The 16,987-nt window shown below is 39.3% G+C and overlaps 1 protein-coding gene and 1 pseudogene across 2 annotated transcripts in view; one reads left to right on the top strand and one right to left on the bottom strand.

Moving 5' to 3' along the window:
* RALBP1 (ralA binding protein 1) overlaps positions 1–16,987 on the top strand; it is a 53,440-nt gene that overhangs the window by 18,988 nt on the left and 17,465 nt on the right. For both annotated transcript variants that reach the window (XM_039463530.2, XM_039463531.2), the window contains exons 2-3: positions 10,573–10,871; positions 14,320–14,778. In XM_039463530.2, coding sequence (XP_039319464.1) covers positions 10,628–10,871; positions 14,320–14,778 — 703 coding nt within the window. In that variant the 5' untranslated portion in view covers positions 10,573–10,627. The remainder of the gene's footprint in view (positions 1–10,572; positions 10,872–14,319; positions 14,779–16,987) is intronic.
* LOC120361762 (U2 spliceosomal RNA) lies at positions 15,552–15,693 on the bottom strand (annotated as a pseudogene).

A 16,987-nucleotide genomic window follows, 5' to 3' on the forward strand; every position in this document is an offset into this window, starting at 1 on the left:
AATTCTGAGGCCTCCCCAGCCATGTGGAACTGTAAGTCCAATTAAACCTCTGTTTGTTCCCAGTTTTGGGTATGTCTTTATCAGCAAAATGAAAATGAGTCAATACACCTTAAAAACTGAAATCTTCATGGGGTAGTGGTTTTTACTTACCCAACCAAGATAATTGACGACTTTATAGCTTTCGAGCAACTGTCTACATTTAAATGTTTAGAGATCACCTGTGAAGGAAACTTCTACTTAGAATTGTCAGCTGAGGACTTTCTCTATCGTGGATGATATTAGACCTACTTGTTATTCTATATCCATCAGTAGTTAATAATAATAATTTAAGATAATTTTCCCCTCAGTCTCATTTTTAGGAAAAATTTTTTTGAAGAAAATTATAAAAATCATTATATATAGACATATATTTACATAAACATGTGTTTGAATATGTACATATGTAAACGTATGTGTATATACATATATATAAAATTTTTTTTTTGAGTTTCACTCTTGTTGCCCAGGCTGGAGTGCAATGGCACGATCTCAGCTCACTGCAACCTTTGCCTCCCGGGTTCAAGCAGTTCTCCTGCCTCAGCTTCCCGAGTAGCTGGGATTACGGGTGCCTCCTACCATGCCCGGCTAATTTTGTATTTTTAGTAGAGACAGGATTTCTCCATGTTGGTCAGGTTGGTCTCAAACTCCTGACCTCAGGTGATCTGCCCGTCTCAGCCTCCCAAAGTGTTAGGATTACAGGCATGAGCCACCACACCCAGCTATATATTTGTTTTCAAAAATTTAGGTAGGACCTAAGTGGAGCCCTTTCTTCCACTAGCCCTTTCTCTTACCAAGTCCTCTGGTACCATATCCCATACATTTAACCTAGATGTCATATCATTTAATCCAGGTATACTTTATTGTGTATCTCTAACCACAACACAAAGATCACACTAAAAAAATTAACATTTGTTTCTTAATGTGAAATAATTAATATCAGATTTCTCTGATTTTCATAACTATTTTTCCTATTTTTTCATTTCTTTTTTGAGACTGAGTCTCTCTCTGTTGCCCAGGCTGGAGTGCAGTGGCATGATCTCGGCTCACTTCAACCTTTGCCTCCTGGGTTCAAGCGATTCTCCTGCCTCAGTCTCCTGAGTAGCTGGGATTGCAGGCCCGCACCATCATGTCCAGCTATTTTTTGTATTTTTAGTAGTGATGGGGTTTTGCCATGTTGGCCGGGCTGGTCTTGTACTCCTGACCTCAAGTGATCTTCCCACCTTGGCCTCCTAAAGGGGTAGGATTACAGGTGTGAGCAACTATGCCTGGCCCCTAACAATTTTTTCAAATTAAAATCCAAATAAGGTCTATACGTGGTAATTGGTTGATGTTTTTTAAGTCTTTCTCTTTTTTTCAAGGTTACATGCCATATTTTTTAGAGTGTTTTTGTATTTCTTAACCGTTTACAAAAATAGACTATTTTTTAGAGCTGCATTTGTGTTAGAGTTCACTTCTGGTATGCTGTACATTACATTCCATGTATTTAGATGAATGACTAATGGACATGTTTCCACCACTAAAGTACCAGTGCGTTTTACTGACTCAATAATCCTCTGTATTCTACCTATTCATTTCTTCCTCCTCCTCGAACCCTGACTGCTACTAATCTTTTTACTGTCTCCATAGTTTTGCTTTTTGCAGAATGTCATATAGTTGGAATAATATCACCTTTTCAATTAACTTCTTTCTTTTTTGAGACGGGCTCACTTTGTCACCTGGTTGGGGTGCAGTGCTGTGATCTCAGCTCACTGCAGCCTCTACCTGCTGGGCTCAGGTGATCCTCTCATCTCAGTCTCCCAAGTAGCTGGGACTACAGGTGTGCACCACCACACCCAGCTAATTTTTTCTTTTTTTGGTGTAGAAACGGTGTTTCATGGTGTTGCCCAGGCTGTTCTCTAACTGCTGAGCTTAAGTGATCTGCCCACCTTGGCCTCCGAAAGTGTTGGCATTACAGTTGTCAGCCACCATGCCCAACTTCATTCTTAGTGATATGTGTTTAAATTTCCTTCTTATTTTTTCATGGTTTGATAGTTCATCTTTTTTTTAGCACTAAATAATACTCCATTGTCTGGATGTACCACAGTTTATCCATTGCTACTTTTTTTTTTTTTGGCATTTGTAAATACACCTGCTAGAAACATCTATGTGTAGGTTTTTGCATGTACATAAGTTCTCAATTCATTTGGGTAAATACCAAGGAATGCTATTGATGGATCATATAGGAAGAGTAAGTTTAATTTTTTAAGAAACTGCTAAGCTGTCCTCCAAAGTGGCAGTGCCATATTGCATTCTCATCAGCCATGGATAAGAGTTCCTGTTGCTCTATATACTTGCTAGCATTTGGTGGTGTCAGTGTTTTGAATTTTGCCATAATAATAGTATGTGGTAGTATCACATTGTTTTAATTTGTAGTTCTCCAATGACATATGCTGAGCATCTTTTCATGTGCTTATTTTCCATTTGCATATCTTCAGTGAGGTGTCTCTTCAGGTATTGTGCCCATTAAAAAATTGAATGTTTTCTTGTTGTTTAAAGAGTTCTTTGTATATTTTTGCGTAATAGTACTTTATCAGATATATTTTCTCTAAGTATTTTCTTTCAATGTGACTTTTCATTTTTTCAGTCTTAAGACTCTTAATTTTTATGTTCACCCTCCCTCTCTTTTTTTTTTTTCCAGAGCATTAACTAAAGGAACTAAATTGTATATCCTATTGATTTTACAGCTTGATCTGTAAGATATGAGATCTGTAGATCCATCTTATTTATCTATATGTCCATATATGTTTTCATCTAGAGTTCCTGGCTCATAACTCCCATAGCCCATGTTATTTCTTAAGTGACTTAAACAGTAAGCATACTTTTGTTAAAAAGTATTTTGCCTTTTGTCTTTGATTCCTAAAGAAGCTTTGGAACAGCTTCTGAGCAATAAGGGTGAAAGACAGTCTTTTGTTATAATGTTGGAGTACTTTAGACCTCAGCAGTAGGCCTCAGAAAACAGATCTCTCTCTCTCTCTCTGGCCTTCTGGTCTTTGTTCAATTGCTTCTTTTTCTCCCCAGGGCAGGCCATAGAAACTAAAAACATCCTCTAATCTTCCCCCTGCTTTCTATCTAGGAGCTGACCATAAAGAAATTCTCCGACTTACCTTGCCTGATTTTAGGTCATAAGATCCCCATTTCAGAATGGATCTTGTCTTATACCATGGAGGAAGGAATGCTGTACAGAGAGGCCAAGGAGAATCTGAACAAGATAGGGCTTACTGGGTTTCCCCACTCAGTCTATTAGTATTAGGTTATCAGATTATACCCATTTTGTTCAGTAGCATTTTTTCATGGTTGTCCATACTTCAGCATGCCTGTCCAATGAAGTCTCCATCAAAAATTTAAGAACGTGGGGTTTGGAGAGCTTTTTGATAGCTGAACAGGTAGAAGTTTCTGGAGGTTAGTGTACCCAGAGAGGGCATGAAAGTTCTATACCCCTTCCCACATGCCTTGCCCTGTGATCTCTTCATCTGTACCCTTTGTGTATCCTTTATAATACACTGAACGTAAGTGGAAACCTAAGTGTTTCACTAGGTTCTGTGAACTGTTCTAGCAAATTAATCGAACCCAAGGCAGGGGTCATGGGAAGCCTGATTTATAGCTGGTCCCATCAGAAGTGTTACTGGAAAGGTATCCTGATCCAGAACCCAAGGGAGGGTTCTTGGACCTCACACAAGAAGGTATTCGAGGAGAGTTCGTAAAGTGAAAGCAAATTTATTAGGAAAGAAACAAAGAATCACTACTTCATAGGCAGAGCAGTCGCACGGGCTGCTTGACTAAATATACTTATAGTTATTTCCTGATTATATGCTAAACGAGGGGTAGATTATTTATGAACTTTGCAGAAAAGGGGTGGGTAATTCCTGGAACTGAGGGTTCATCCCCTTTTTAGACCATCTAGGGCAGGTGTCCCCAAACTTTTTACACAGGGGGCCAGTTCACTGTCCCTCAGACCGTTGGAGGGCCGCCACATACTGTGCTCCTCTCACTGATGACCAATGAAAGAGGTGCCCCTTCCTGAGGTGCGGCGGGGGGGCCGGATAAATGGCCTCAGGGGGCCGCATGCGGCCCGTGGGCCGTAGTTTGGGGACGCCTGATCTAGGGTAAGTCCTGACGTTGCATGGCATATGTAAACTGTCATGGTGCTAGTGGGAGTGTCTTTTAGCATGCTAATGCATTATAATTAGTGAGTAGTGAGGAGGAGCTGAGGTCACTTTTGTTGCCATCTTGGTTTTGGTGGGATTTGACCAGCTTCTTTACCACATCCTGTTTTATCAGCAAGGTCGTTGTGACCCATATCTCGTGTTGCCTTGGCCTCCCAAAGTTCTGGGATTACAGGATGAGCCACTGTGCTTGGCCTGTTTATTTTCTTAATAGCGTCTTTTGATGAGCAGAAGTCCAATTTGTCAGTTTTTAATTTTATAGTTAGTGCTTTCTGGTACTGTCTGGAAAGTTTTTACTATCTCAGAGGCCTCAAAAATATGTTTTTAGTAGTTGTATAGTTTGTAACCATTACATTTTAGGTCTGTAATTTATCATGAATTATATTTTGTGCATGATATGACCTAGAGAGTTAAGCTTCGTTTTTTTCCATATGCCTGGCCAGCACTATTTGTTGAAAAAGATTGTCCCTCATTGAATTCCTCTGGACCTTTGTTGCAAATCAGTTAACTATATACATGCACATTTCTTTTTGGAATTTGTTTGTTCCTCTGATCTATTGTCTGTTCTTACTGCAACACCTTACTGTCCTGATTACTGTAGCTTTTTGTTTCTGTCTGTGCCTGTTGGTTTTTTCTGGGTTTCCCACCTTCTATCATTCCAAGTCTGTGGTGTGAGGCAGAAGAAAACTCTGGGAACTCAACGTTATGTTCCTCCTATCCTGAGGTACCAAACCAGTCTGCCTTCTTCTGTCTACTTTTCAGTCTTCTTCTTCTTCTTCTTCTTTTTAATTTGATCTGGGAATTTTATTTGTACTTACCAGGAAGAATAGGGATAAATAATCTTTATTCAAATTTTTAATAATTTATACAAGGTACCTTCTTGCCTCAGAAATAAGCATTTCTGATTTTTGTTGTTTATTTTCTTATCTTTGAATATTTATACGTAAATTTATTATGGACCATTTGAAGCCTCTTTCTTCTGCCCTTTTGTTCCGTGAAGTTTAGGCTTGCTATAGCTCCCCAGTGGTCAAACAATGTGTCCTAATGCAAACACGCTGTTCTTCCTTTCTTACTTAACCATCCTGCACTCAGACTCTCACTCCTTCATGTTTGCTTTAGCTACTCCACTTATTCTCAAGTCTAGATGAATTAAGTTGTCTTAGTCTGTTTGGACTTCTGTAACAAAATACCATAGAGTGGGTAGCTTATAAACAACAGAAATTTATTGCTTATAGTTGCAGGCTGGAATGTCGAGGATCAAGAAACTGACAGATTTGGTGTCTGCTGAGGGCCCACTTTCTGTTTCATAGTGTCCTCATAAGAGGACACTAATTCCATTAATGAGAGCTCCACCCTCACTACCAAGTCACCTCCTAAAGGCCCTCCCTTCTATACCATCACCTTGGGGATTAAGTTTCAATATATGAATTTTGAGGGGACACATTCAGTCCATAACACAAGTCAACAAATACTTCTTCAGAGTAGCTTTTGTGAGATAATCTATTAAATACTTTATGAACAAAACTGTCTTCTTGTCATTATCAGTCTAGTATGGAAACAAAAAGAATTGTGAACCAGTAGAACATAGAAACATAGGTATAACTTATAAATGTTGTAGGAGTGAATGATCAAAAGCTGTCTGACATTTTGCTGCTGGTATTCCTGTCCTTACTCCTCTCTTAGCCCCAGTTTTGTCACTTTCTGGCTTTGGAATTGGTAATGACTCCCACACTAAGTCTGAACTCTTCAGTATGGCATTCGGTTGTCCGAGCCCACTTTGTCTTTTAATGTCTTTTCCATTCTTCCTTAGCAAGACCAGCCTGGGTCAGGCTGGTCTTCTCCCCATTCTCATAGTAAGTCCCAAATGTTACTCTGGGTATTTAACCACGCTGTTCCTTCTGGCATAAATGTATTTATTCCCTTTTGTGTGTGTCTAGATGAAAGGTGGTTCAGTGAAAAAAAAAAAGTGTTATGAGTCAAACAGATCCCAGTTTTACCTCTTACTTGCTATGTGATTTAGGGTAAGTTATTTAAGTTCTCCGAGCCTTACTTTCTGTGTTTATAAACATGGAAAAATATTGCTTTTCTCACAGGGTTAGCTAAATTAATGTATGTGAAAGTTCTGGAAGCCACAGGAACTCAAATAAAATGTGGATTCTCTTTCTTTGTTTCCTGAATTAGAATTTAAGGCTCAAGGCAAGGTTCATTTCTTCTAATCTTTGTCTCATCGACAGTAAATATGTTGGGAACAGAAAAGATACCAATTAGTTTATTAAATAAGCATTTGAGTACTGTACTTACTATGTGCCATAGGTAGTGTTAAATGTTGGAGCTCACCATTAGGAAGGGGAACACATGCGTATATAGTTAAAATACAGTATGGTAAACACTGTGAAAAGAGGTTATGTTCAGAATTTTCTAGGACATAGAAAATATTTGTGGCAGTAGATGGGGTCGGTCACCAGTGAGGATTCTTTGAGAAATGTTGCTGGTGCTTAATTTTTTTAAACTGCTTTATTGAGGTAGAACTCATAAGATCCACCTACTCGAAGTGTATAATTTAATGATTTTTAGCCAGTTTATGGGTTTCTGCAACTGTCACCATAATCCAAAGTTAGGATGTTTTCATCATTTACAAAATTGTGCCCAGCTGTAGGCCTGGTGTTATCGGATGGGTATGAATTAACCACGTAAAAATATTGAGAGGAAAGCTGGATTCCTGGGAGAGAATAAGCAGACAGAGAAGCATACAATAACATGGTATCGGTGTGGGTGATATGTCTATAGGCAGTTTCATTTCTGGAGTGTAAAGTTGTGCTCCTGTCCCACAAGTTACGTTTTAGCTTCCATGGACTTGAGCTCAGTTTCCTCATCTCTGTTGTTGAGCTCTAGCTCCCTTTAAACTCTCCACTTTTAGGCTGTCAAAACTTCAGTTAATGCTGAAAGAGAATGCACTTTAAAAAACGATAGCCAATGCTGGATATGGGGGCTCATGCCTGTAATCCCAGCTACCCAAGGTCACCTGAAGTCAGGAGTTTGAGAACAGCCTGACCAGTATGGTGAAACCTGAGGTCAGGAGTTCAAGAACAGCCTGACCAATATGGTAAAACCCCATCTTTACAAAAAAGTTAGCTGGACATGTTGTGGGGCAGCCTGTAATCCCAGCTACTCAGAAGGCTGAGGCAGGAGAATCACTTGAACCTGGGAGGTAGAAGTTGTAGTGAGCCAAGATCATGCCATTGCATTCCAGCCTGGGCAGCAAGAGTGAAACTCCATCTCAAGGAAACAAACAAGCAAACAAAACATACAAACAATTGCCAAAAGTCAGGACCCATTAAGAAAAACAGAATTATAGTGATGCTTATTGATCCTTCAATGAAACTTTTTTTGGTTTTTAATGCTTTTTTTTTCTGATTATACAAGCAATAATGTGTATTGGGTAGAAAACGTATAAAATGCAGAAAAATGAAAAAAAATCACGTATAATCTTATAATTCAGAGATAATTATTAATCTGTTATTTTATGCATATGTTTATATATTTAAATTGATATGCTGTAAATAAAATTGGTTTTTCCTCACACCATTAAATACTGTCAAAAACATGGTTTTTAATACTGTGTAATTTTTACAGGATCAAAAATAGCCTGCTCCTTTTTTTTTGATACAGGGTCTCACTCTGCCACCCAGGCTGGAGTGCAGTGGTGTGGTTTCAGCTCACTTTAACCTCCAGCTTCTGAACTCAGGTGATCCTCCCACCTCAGCCCCGCAAATAGCTGGGACTACAGGCATGTACCACCATACCCAGCTAATTTTTTGTTTTTGTTTTTTAAGAAACGAGGTTTCACTGTGTTGCACAGGCTGGTGTCAGACTCCTAGGCTCAAGTGATCCACCCACCTTGGCCTCCAAGAGTGCTGGGATTACAGGCATGAGCCACCACACCAGGCCCCTTTTATCTTTTTTAAGTGATAATATATAGACATGCCAAGGTTCAAACTATATAGAAAGGATACAATGGAAAGAATAAAGTCAACCCTTCTAACATTTCCAAGAGTTAACAGTAATTAACTGTTTCTTATATGTTTTCAGAAACTTTGTGTGTGACTTTATAGCTTATTATTTCAATAAACCATAATTTAATCAATATTCTATTGATAGCATTTTAGATTATTTAATTTTTGTTTTTGCAATACATCAGTGAATATTTTCTTGCATTCTCGTGAAAGTATATCTGAAGGATAATTTCCTAAGAGCAGAATTCCTGGATTAAAGATAATTTATTTACGATTTTGATAGCTATGATAAGATTGCTTTTCAAAAAGGATCATGTTATACTTCTACCATTAGTAGGTGTTCTCATGAGTCCTGTTTCCTCTATCCTTACCATCACACTGGATTTTTTTTTTTTTTTTTACTTTATTGCAATGTCCTTATTGCATTACTGGAGCAAGTTGGCTAGACTGTCCCCTCTTGAGGAAGGTATAAAACAAAAAGACCAGTAAGTGTTTCCTCTCATCTTTCCTCCTACCCTCCCCTACAATTGCACAGCAATGTCTGAACACATCTGGTGACAAGAGCAATTTGCAAAGTCAAAATGTGCCAATTTGTTCTTTGCCACTCTCATATTAGAAAAGTGATAGCTCATTGTTTAAAAAATTATCATTGGAGTTGACCATTGGTTTCTTTCATTTTTTAGCCACTTTTCTGTGAACTCCCTATTCATATCCTTTGTCTGGGTCTCTTAATTTGTTGCTATTTTCATTAATTTGTTAAGAACTCTTTGCTTTTTAAAGAAATTAGCTCTCTCAATTTGCAACTTTTTTTTCCCCCACATTTGCTTGTCTTTTGACTTTGTTCATGGTCAGATTTGTCACTTATGGCTTTGTTTTTGTTAAACTCTAAAGTTAACCTTTAAAGTGAGTGCAAAGAGAGGCCGGGCGTGGTGGCTCACACCTTATAATCCCAGCACTTTGGGAGGCCCAAGGCTGGTGGATCACTTGAGGTCATGAGTTTGAGACCAGCCTGGCCAACATGGTGAAACACCATCTCTGTTAAAAAATACAAAAATTAGCCAGGTGTGGTGGTGCACACCTGTAATCCCAGCTACTCAGGAGACTGAGGCAGGAGAATTACATGAACCCGGGAGGCAGAGTTTGCAGTGAGCCAAGATTGCACCACTGCACCCCTGCCTGGATGGCAGAGTGAGAATCCATCTCAAAAAAAAATTTAAAAAATTTAGTGATTGCAAAGAGAGAAAGTGATTCTGACAGTATTTCAAGTGCATGTCATAATGACGTTAAAGAGGAGTAAGAATTAATCCAAGTAAGTTGTAAACGCAGTGCTTTGACTATGTAGTTACCATCTAAAGAAGGGAAAAATGCAGACAGATTTTGAATTCCTCTTTATTTGTAGCATCTGTTGTAGTAAAACTATTTTGTATGTATTTTAGGATTGATTAAATGAGGATTCCTTCATTTCTTTCAGCATAACTGCAGTACAAAATGTTATTATCAGTACATGAGCTGTATATATAAATTACATCTATCATAGAATGATAGTTGTCTTTAATTATATGAATCATTAAGTGTATCATTTTAACTGTTATAAAATTTAATTATAATAACTGTTCATGTGTAGTTATAAAGTCATCTTTGTGACTTTATAGTTGTTTAGTCATAAAGCAAAATAATAAAATTTTATGTTGGGTAGCAGCTAAATGAAGCACTTGAAAATGATGAGTTCTAGCCGGGCGCGGTGGCTCAAGCCTGTAATCCCAGCACTTTGGGAGGCCGAGGCGGGTGGATCACGAGGTCAAGAGATCGAGACCATCCTGGTCAACATGGTGAAACCCCGTCTCTACTGAAAGAAAAATACAAAAAATTATCTGGGCATGGTGGTGCATGCCTGTAATCCCAGCTACTCAGGAGGCTGAGGCAGGAGGATTGCCTGAACCCAGGAGGCGGAGGTTGCGGTGAGCCGAGATCATGCCATTGCACTCCAGCTTGGGTAACAAGAGTGAAACTCTGTCTCAAAAAAAAAAAAAAAGAAAATGATGAGTTCTTTTTCAAAGGAATTCCATATTCTACTTTGAGAAGTCTACCTCTGACTTTTCATTTGATTTATTTTTTGAATACTTGAAGATCCCAGTGCTTTTAACACTGAGAACTGAAATGTGTGATGCATGTATCTCAAGATAATAAATTGAAAGTGTATTTTTAAAAGGGATTTGTGGAGAAAATATTTTTTATTTATAAATGCTGTGTTGTATATTTGAGGTGTTTTTGTTCCTTGGTGTTAGGTAACTCTGCTGATGTTTTTACTCTTGGTGCAGGTGTAATGGATAGGTAACAGAGAAGACCTCGTTCCTTCCCAGTCAGGACATCAGCATGACAGAGTGCTTCCTGCCCCCAACCAGCAGCCCCAGTGAACACCGCAGGGTGGAGCATGGCAGTGGGCTTACCCGGACCCCCAGCTCTGAAGAGATCAGCCCTACTAAGTTTCCTGGATTGTACCGCACTGGCGAGCCCTCACCTCCCCATGACATCCTCCACGAGCCTCCTGATATAGTGTCTGATGATGAGAAAGACCATGGGAAGAAAAAAGGAAAATTTAAGAAAAAGGAAAAGAGGAGTAAGTACCATTTTTTCCCTATTCTTTAGATATTTTAATTTTATTTTTTTATTATTTTTTGAGACAGAGTCTTGCTCTGTTGCCCAGGTTGGAGTGCAGTGGTGCCATCTTAGCTCACTGCAACCTTCACATCCTGGTTCAAGTGATTATCATGTCTTAGCCTCCTGAGTAGCTAGGACTACAGGTGTGCACCACCACACCTAGCTAATTTTTGTATTTTTAGTAGAGACAGGGTTTTGCCATGTAGGCCAGGCTGGTCTTGAACTCCTGACCTCAAGTGATCCACCCGTCTCAGCCTCCCAAAGTGTTGGGATTACGGGTGTGAGCCACCATGCCTGGCCTAGATAGATTTTAAACTTCCACTCTAATTACATGTACCAGCTATCTTCTGGAAACATGGCAAGACAGACTCTTGTTGGATTTTTCTATTCTTTATTTTTCAGGGTCTCAATTTTTGTATATTAAAGTTGTATTTTGGGGTCTTGTTCTCACAAATAAAAATACTGAGTTTCCAGAAATGGCAAGGTTTTCTAGTGGATATTTCCTGAAGTAATAATTCAAAATAATGTCTAGAAAGTAGATACTGAGGTGGGCACAGTGGCTTATGTCTATAATCTCAGCACTTTGGGAGGCTGAGATGGGAGGATTGCTTGAAGTCAGAAGTTTGAAAGCATGAGAAACAAAGCAACACCCCTCTCTACAAAAAATTTAAACAATTAGCTGAACATGGTGGTGTGTGCCTATAGTCACAGCTACTTAGGGGGCTAGGAGATTGAGGCTGCAATGAGCTATGATTGCACCACTGTAGTCCAGCCTGGGTAATAGGGTAAGACCCTGTCATCTCCTCCCTCAATCCCCCTCAAAAAAAGGTAGATACTGGAAGCATCTTAAAGCATCTAACTTTTCTTGGGTAGGTCATGTCTGCTCTTTGGGGTACACTTTATTGGAACCTTCAATAAAGTAGTTACTCATTTATCTTAAGCAACTCCATGATACATTTCATTTGAGGTCCTATTCAGTAAGAAGGATGAATCATTTAACATACTAAAAATCATCTTTTTAGTATGTTAAAAGCAAATACTTAGTTATTTTAAGTATTCCTTATTTTGGACTTCATGATATTTTAAATTGATTTGTTTTTGAAGGATTACACAGAGTGCACAGATTATATACAACTTGATGAGTGGATATGACTACAAGGATCTGGAAATAGAGCATTATCAATTTTCTTTTGCTGCCTCTTTAAAGGGAATCACCCACCCCTCCCATAAGTAAACTTCTTTCATTGTTGATTGATGCTGCCTGACTTTAAACTTATGCATACTTCTATTTGTTTCTAGTTTCTTTTGCCCAGTATTAGACTGAATCTTGCTCAGGCTGGAGTGCAGTGGTACAATCTCAGCTCACTGCAACCTCTGCCTCCCAGGTTCAAGTGGTTCTTCTGCCTCAGCCTCCCAAGTGGCTGGGATTACAGATACACACCACCATGCCTGGCTAATTTTTGTATTTTTAGTAGAGACAGGGTTTCACCTTGTTGGCCAGGCTGGTCTTGAACTCCTGACCTCAGGTGATCTGCCCACCTCAGCCTCCCAAAGTCATGGGATTACAGGCGTGAGCCACCCCACCTGGCCAGTGAATGGCCCAAAGAATGATTAGGGAATCCAATACCCCCCAAACCAGAATCGGCTTAGAGCGACTCTGGGACTGCCACATGGTCACATAGTATTTATGAACAGAAATGTAAAGTGACATACAGAAAACATAAGTGAGATACAGAAAAAACTGAATTGGTTATGGGCATTTGCCTTATTTGAGCAGTTTGAACAGTTGCCTTCCCCGCCCCCTCCCCTTAATTGGCTGAAACTCTGTGAATGGTACAAGAGTAGATTACAGTCTGTTTATACATCCAGTTAGGTTACAGTTCACTATGTATGGAGAAACCTTTAGGCCAAACTTAAAATATGCAAGGAAGCAGCTTTAACTTCATTTAACATGTTTGTTAGATTCATTCATGTTATTCCATGTGGCAGTAATTTGTTCATCTTTGCATTAGATACTGTTTCATTGCATTATATGCTAGAGTTCATTCATCTATTCTGTTTTGCTTGTTTGGGTGGTTTTCAGTTTTTGACTGTTATGAGTAGTGCTTCTGTGGTGTACATGTTTTTGTATTTCTGTTATGTGTATGCCTGGGAGTGGAATTGTTCATTTATAGGCCATGTGTATTTCAGCTTCAGTAGATCCCTATAAAACAGTCTTCCAGAGTAGTTGTACAAGTTTACTTTCTCACCAGCAATGTGTAAACATTCCACTTGCTAAAGCATCATGGTATTTTATCCCTAAGATTCTTGCCATTCTGGTTGGTGTGGAGTACGTGGTATTATAGTTAGAGGATAACTTAGGAAATAGCTGTTATCTTTTATATAATAGCTTGCAAGGTAGCTAAGGAAAAGATATAGAAGAGTTACAGATATTTTAAAACAACAAAACCAAGCTATGACAACTCTGACATAGTTGGTAAAGCAATTGGGCACGTTTGTCAGTGTGTGAAAACGAGAGCTTTCTGATGCAGGGAAGTGCGCCCAGTGGATTTGGCCACCATCTAAAGATGAGGGAATTTCCCAGTTTAATCCTCTACTCAAATGAGGCTGCAGTTCCTGCTGTAGTCTCCATAAACAATTTAGTAGCTGGTGATAGGAGAGTAAAGTGTGATAGGGGAACAACTGAAGCACATAAACAGTAGTGCAGTTTGTCATGCTTTGAGATTGCCTAAAGTTATAGGCACCACTTAGTTGGAAAAGTTAGGCTGGTTAAAGTGAACACAGGTTGAGTATCCCTAATCTGAAAATCCAAAATGCTAAAAATCTGAAACTTTGTGAGCACTGGCATAAACGCTTGGAGGAAATGCTCATTGGAGCATTAGGGATTTCAAATTTTTGGACTAGGGATGCTAAACTGGTGTAATGCAGATATTCAGAATTTGAAACACTTCTGGCCTCAAGTATTTCAGATAAGGGATACTCAACTTGTAGTATGTTAGAGGATATGATTCACATGATGAAAGAATGCTCACTCTATTTTAGAGAAGAATTCGTTCCATTAGCCTTCTATGTAGAGCGTTTCAGGTGTATCTCTTATATTTGGTTTGCCTGAATTTTACTTATATAATTATATATATAATTTAAAACCTGTTTGCCCTAATACTGTTAAGGATAACTGCTGTTTATTTGTCGCCCTCTTGTGGTCAAGAGATGTCACTGCAACATCTTTTTCACTGAGAGGAAACCCATTTCTTGGCTGGGAGTGCCCAGGAGGAATTGGCCAAGAAGTGAAAAACCAGATAGCTGGTGCCAGGTGGCACCGTTTTTTGGTTCTGTTTTTAGAAAGCATATGGACAGTTTGACATTAAACAAACATATAACTTATACTGTCTTTATTCCTTTGGCAGCTGAAGGCTATGCAGCCTTTCAGGAAGATAGCTCTGGAGATGAGGCAGAAAGTCCTTCTAAAATGAAAAGGTCCAAGGGAATCCATGTTTTCAAGAAGCCCAGCTTTTCTAAAAAGAAGGAGAAGGATTTTAAAATAAAAGAGAAACCCAAAGAAGAAAAGCATAAAGAGGAAAAGCACAAAGAAGAAAAACATAAAGAGAAGAAGTCTAAAGACTTGACAGCAGCTGATGTTGTTAAACAGTGGAAGGAAAAGAAGAAAAAGAAAAAGCCAATTCAGGAGCCAGAGGTGCCTCAGATTGATGTTCCAAATCTCAAACCCATTTTTGGAATTCCTTTGGCTGATGCAGTAGAGAGGACCATGATGTATGATGGCATTCGGCTGCCAGCCGTTTTCCGTGAATGTATAGATTACGTAGAGAAGTATGGCATGAAGTGTGAAGGCATCTACAGAGTATCAGGTACTGGGGATGTGCACTTCACTTGGTGATTTTTAATAATTAACTTCATTTTCATTTTTCAAAGGAAGAAAAAAATGTGCGGAAAATTTGGCCTGGATCCTAAGCCTTATTCATTTCCTTAATCCTTCCAATTGCACAAAAATCCACCCTTCTCGCCAGCCTTTCTTTAGTGTTTGAGCAGTTTGGTTTTTTATGATATTCCATTCCATTAGGAGAATTTCACATCAGTTGTTCAGAGGTTGCAGCAACCAGGACTAAAACAAAGTGAGGTGTACTGATAGCATTGCTTAACAGAACTGCATTCAGACCCTGCTTTTTATTTTTCTTTTGTTTTTTTTTGAGACAGAGTCTCGCTCTGTTGCCCAGCTGGAGTGCAGTGGCGCAATCTCTGCTCACTGCAACCTCCGCCTCCCAAGTTCAAGCCTCAGCCTCCTGAATAACTGAGATTACAGATTTCTGCCACCATGCCCAGCTGAATTTTGTATTTTTAGTAGAGATGGGGTTTCACCATGTTGGCCAGGCTGGTCTCAAACTCCTGACCTCAGGTGATCTGCCCTCCTTGGCCTCATAAAGTGCTGGAATTAGTGATATCAGCCACTATGCCCAGATGCCTGCTTTTGTTTTTTCTTTCCTCTCTAAGCAGAGGCTTAATGGTATGAGAGCCTTTAGCAAGAGAAGGAAGTTTAACTGTGTGAAGGAAGCTTCTTGGCCAAGAAACACATTTATGGATATTTACTTAGCTAAGAGGCACGAAGTGGTTTTTGTTTTTGTTTTCTTGGTGCACGGTTCTTGGAGATACCATAATACCTGGTCAATACGTGGAGTGGTCCAAGCAAGCTTCTATTCCATATCCCTGCTCCAGAAATCCGAGAACAGATACTATACTTGAGTTTAGCCAAAAGACCAAGAAGCAGTAAATGTTTAGGCCCCATATGTGAATGCTTTGGTCAGCTACATGCAGCTGTTACATATATTAGCAAAATTGATTTTCTATTAATCTTTATCCCATATGTATACAAATTAAATTTTATACTTGGCAAGAATGTGTTTTGATTGGGTATCTAAATCAAGCAATATGTATATTATTTAAAAGTAAAAAGACTTATTTCTTAGAAAGCAGTATGATGTTTATACCGGGATAGGATGAAAGCCCTGACCTGTAGCAGCATCTGTGTTCCAAATTATTAAATTCCCATTATTCAGTTTCTTGGTACATTATCAATTTCTGTTTAGAGATTTATTTTATAAAATTAATTGTTGGCCGAAGCAGGAGAATCACTTGAGCCCAGGAGTTATTTTGAGGCTGCAGTGAGCCATGATTGTACCACTGCACTCCAGCCAAGGCGAGAGTGAGACCTTGTCTCAAAAATAGTAATACTTGTTGGTCACGTGTATTTTCATGAGGCGTTGTTAAGTCATATATAGAATATATGGAGAGATTAGACAGTTTTTTCATTTAATTGGCTCATACACAATTTGAGAAGGTAGATTTGATACTTTTGTTGAGAAAGAGCAGATAGTTTTGATAATTGGGAAAACTGTTACATAATCCACTAGATTACATGGCATTAAGAGTATTTTGGCTAAAATGTTACTGTTTTATAGAACATGAAATAAAGTAGGCATTGAATTTAAGTTTATAACTCCTTAGTATTCGATAAACATATTTAAACAAATACTTGATTTTTTTTTTTTTTTTTGACACGGAGTCCTGCTCTGCCGCCAGGTGCCAGGCTGGAGTGCAGTGGCGTGATCTCGGGTTCAGGCAGTTCTCCTGCCTCAGCCTCCTGAGTAGCTGGGACCACAGGTGCGTGCCACCACACCCAGCTAATTTTGTATTTTTTTTTTAGTAGAGACGGGGTTTCACCGTAGTCTCTATCTCTTGACCTCGTGATCCGCCCACCTCGGCCTCCCAAAGTGCTGGGATTACAGGCATGAGCCACCGCACCTGGCCCAAATATTTGATTTTTTTTTTTTGAGATGGAGTTTAGCTCTTGTTACCCAGGTTGGAGTGCAATGGCGCAATCTTGGCTCACTGCAACCTCCGCCTCCTGGGTTCAAGCAATTCTCCTGCCTCAGCCTCCTGAGTAGCTAGGATTACAGGCACGCACCACCATGCCCAGCTAATTTTTTGTATTTTTAGTAGAGACGGGGTTTCACCATGTTGACCAGGATGGTCTCGATCTCTCGACCTCGTGATCCACCCGCC

This window comes from Saimiri boliviensis, chromosome 13 (assembly GCF_048565385.1).
Source record: "Saimiri boliviensis isolate mSaiBol1 chromosome 13, mSaiBol1.pri, whole genome shotgun sequence".
Classification (NCBI taxonomy): Eukaryota; Metazoa; Chordata; class Mammalia; order Primates; family Cebidae; genus Saimiri; species Saimiri boliviensis.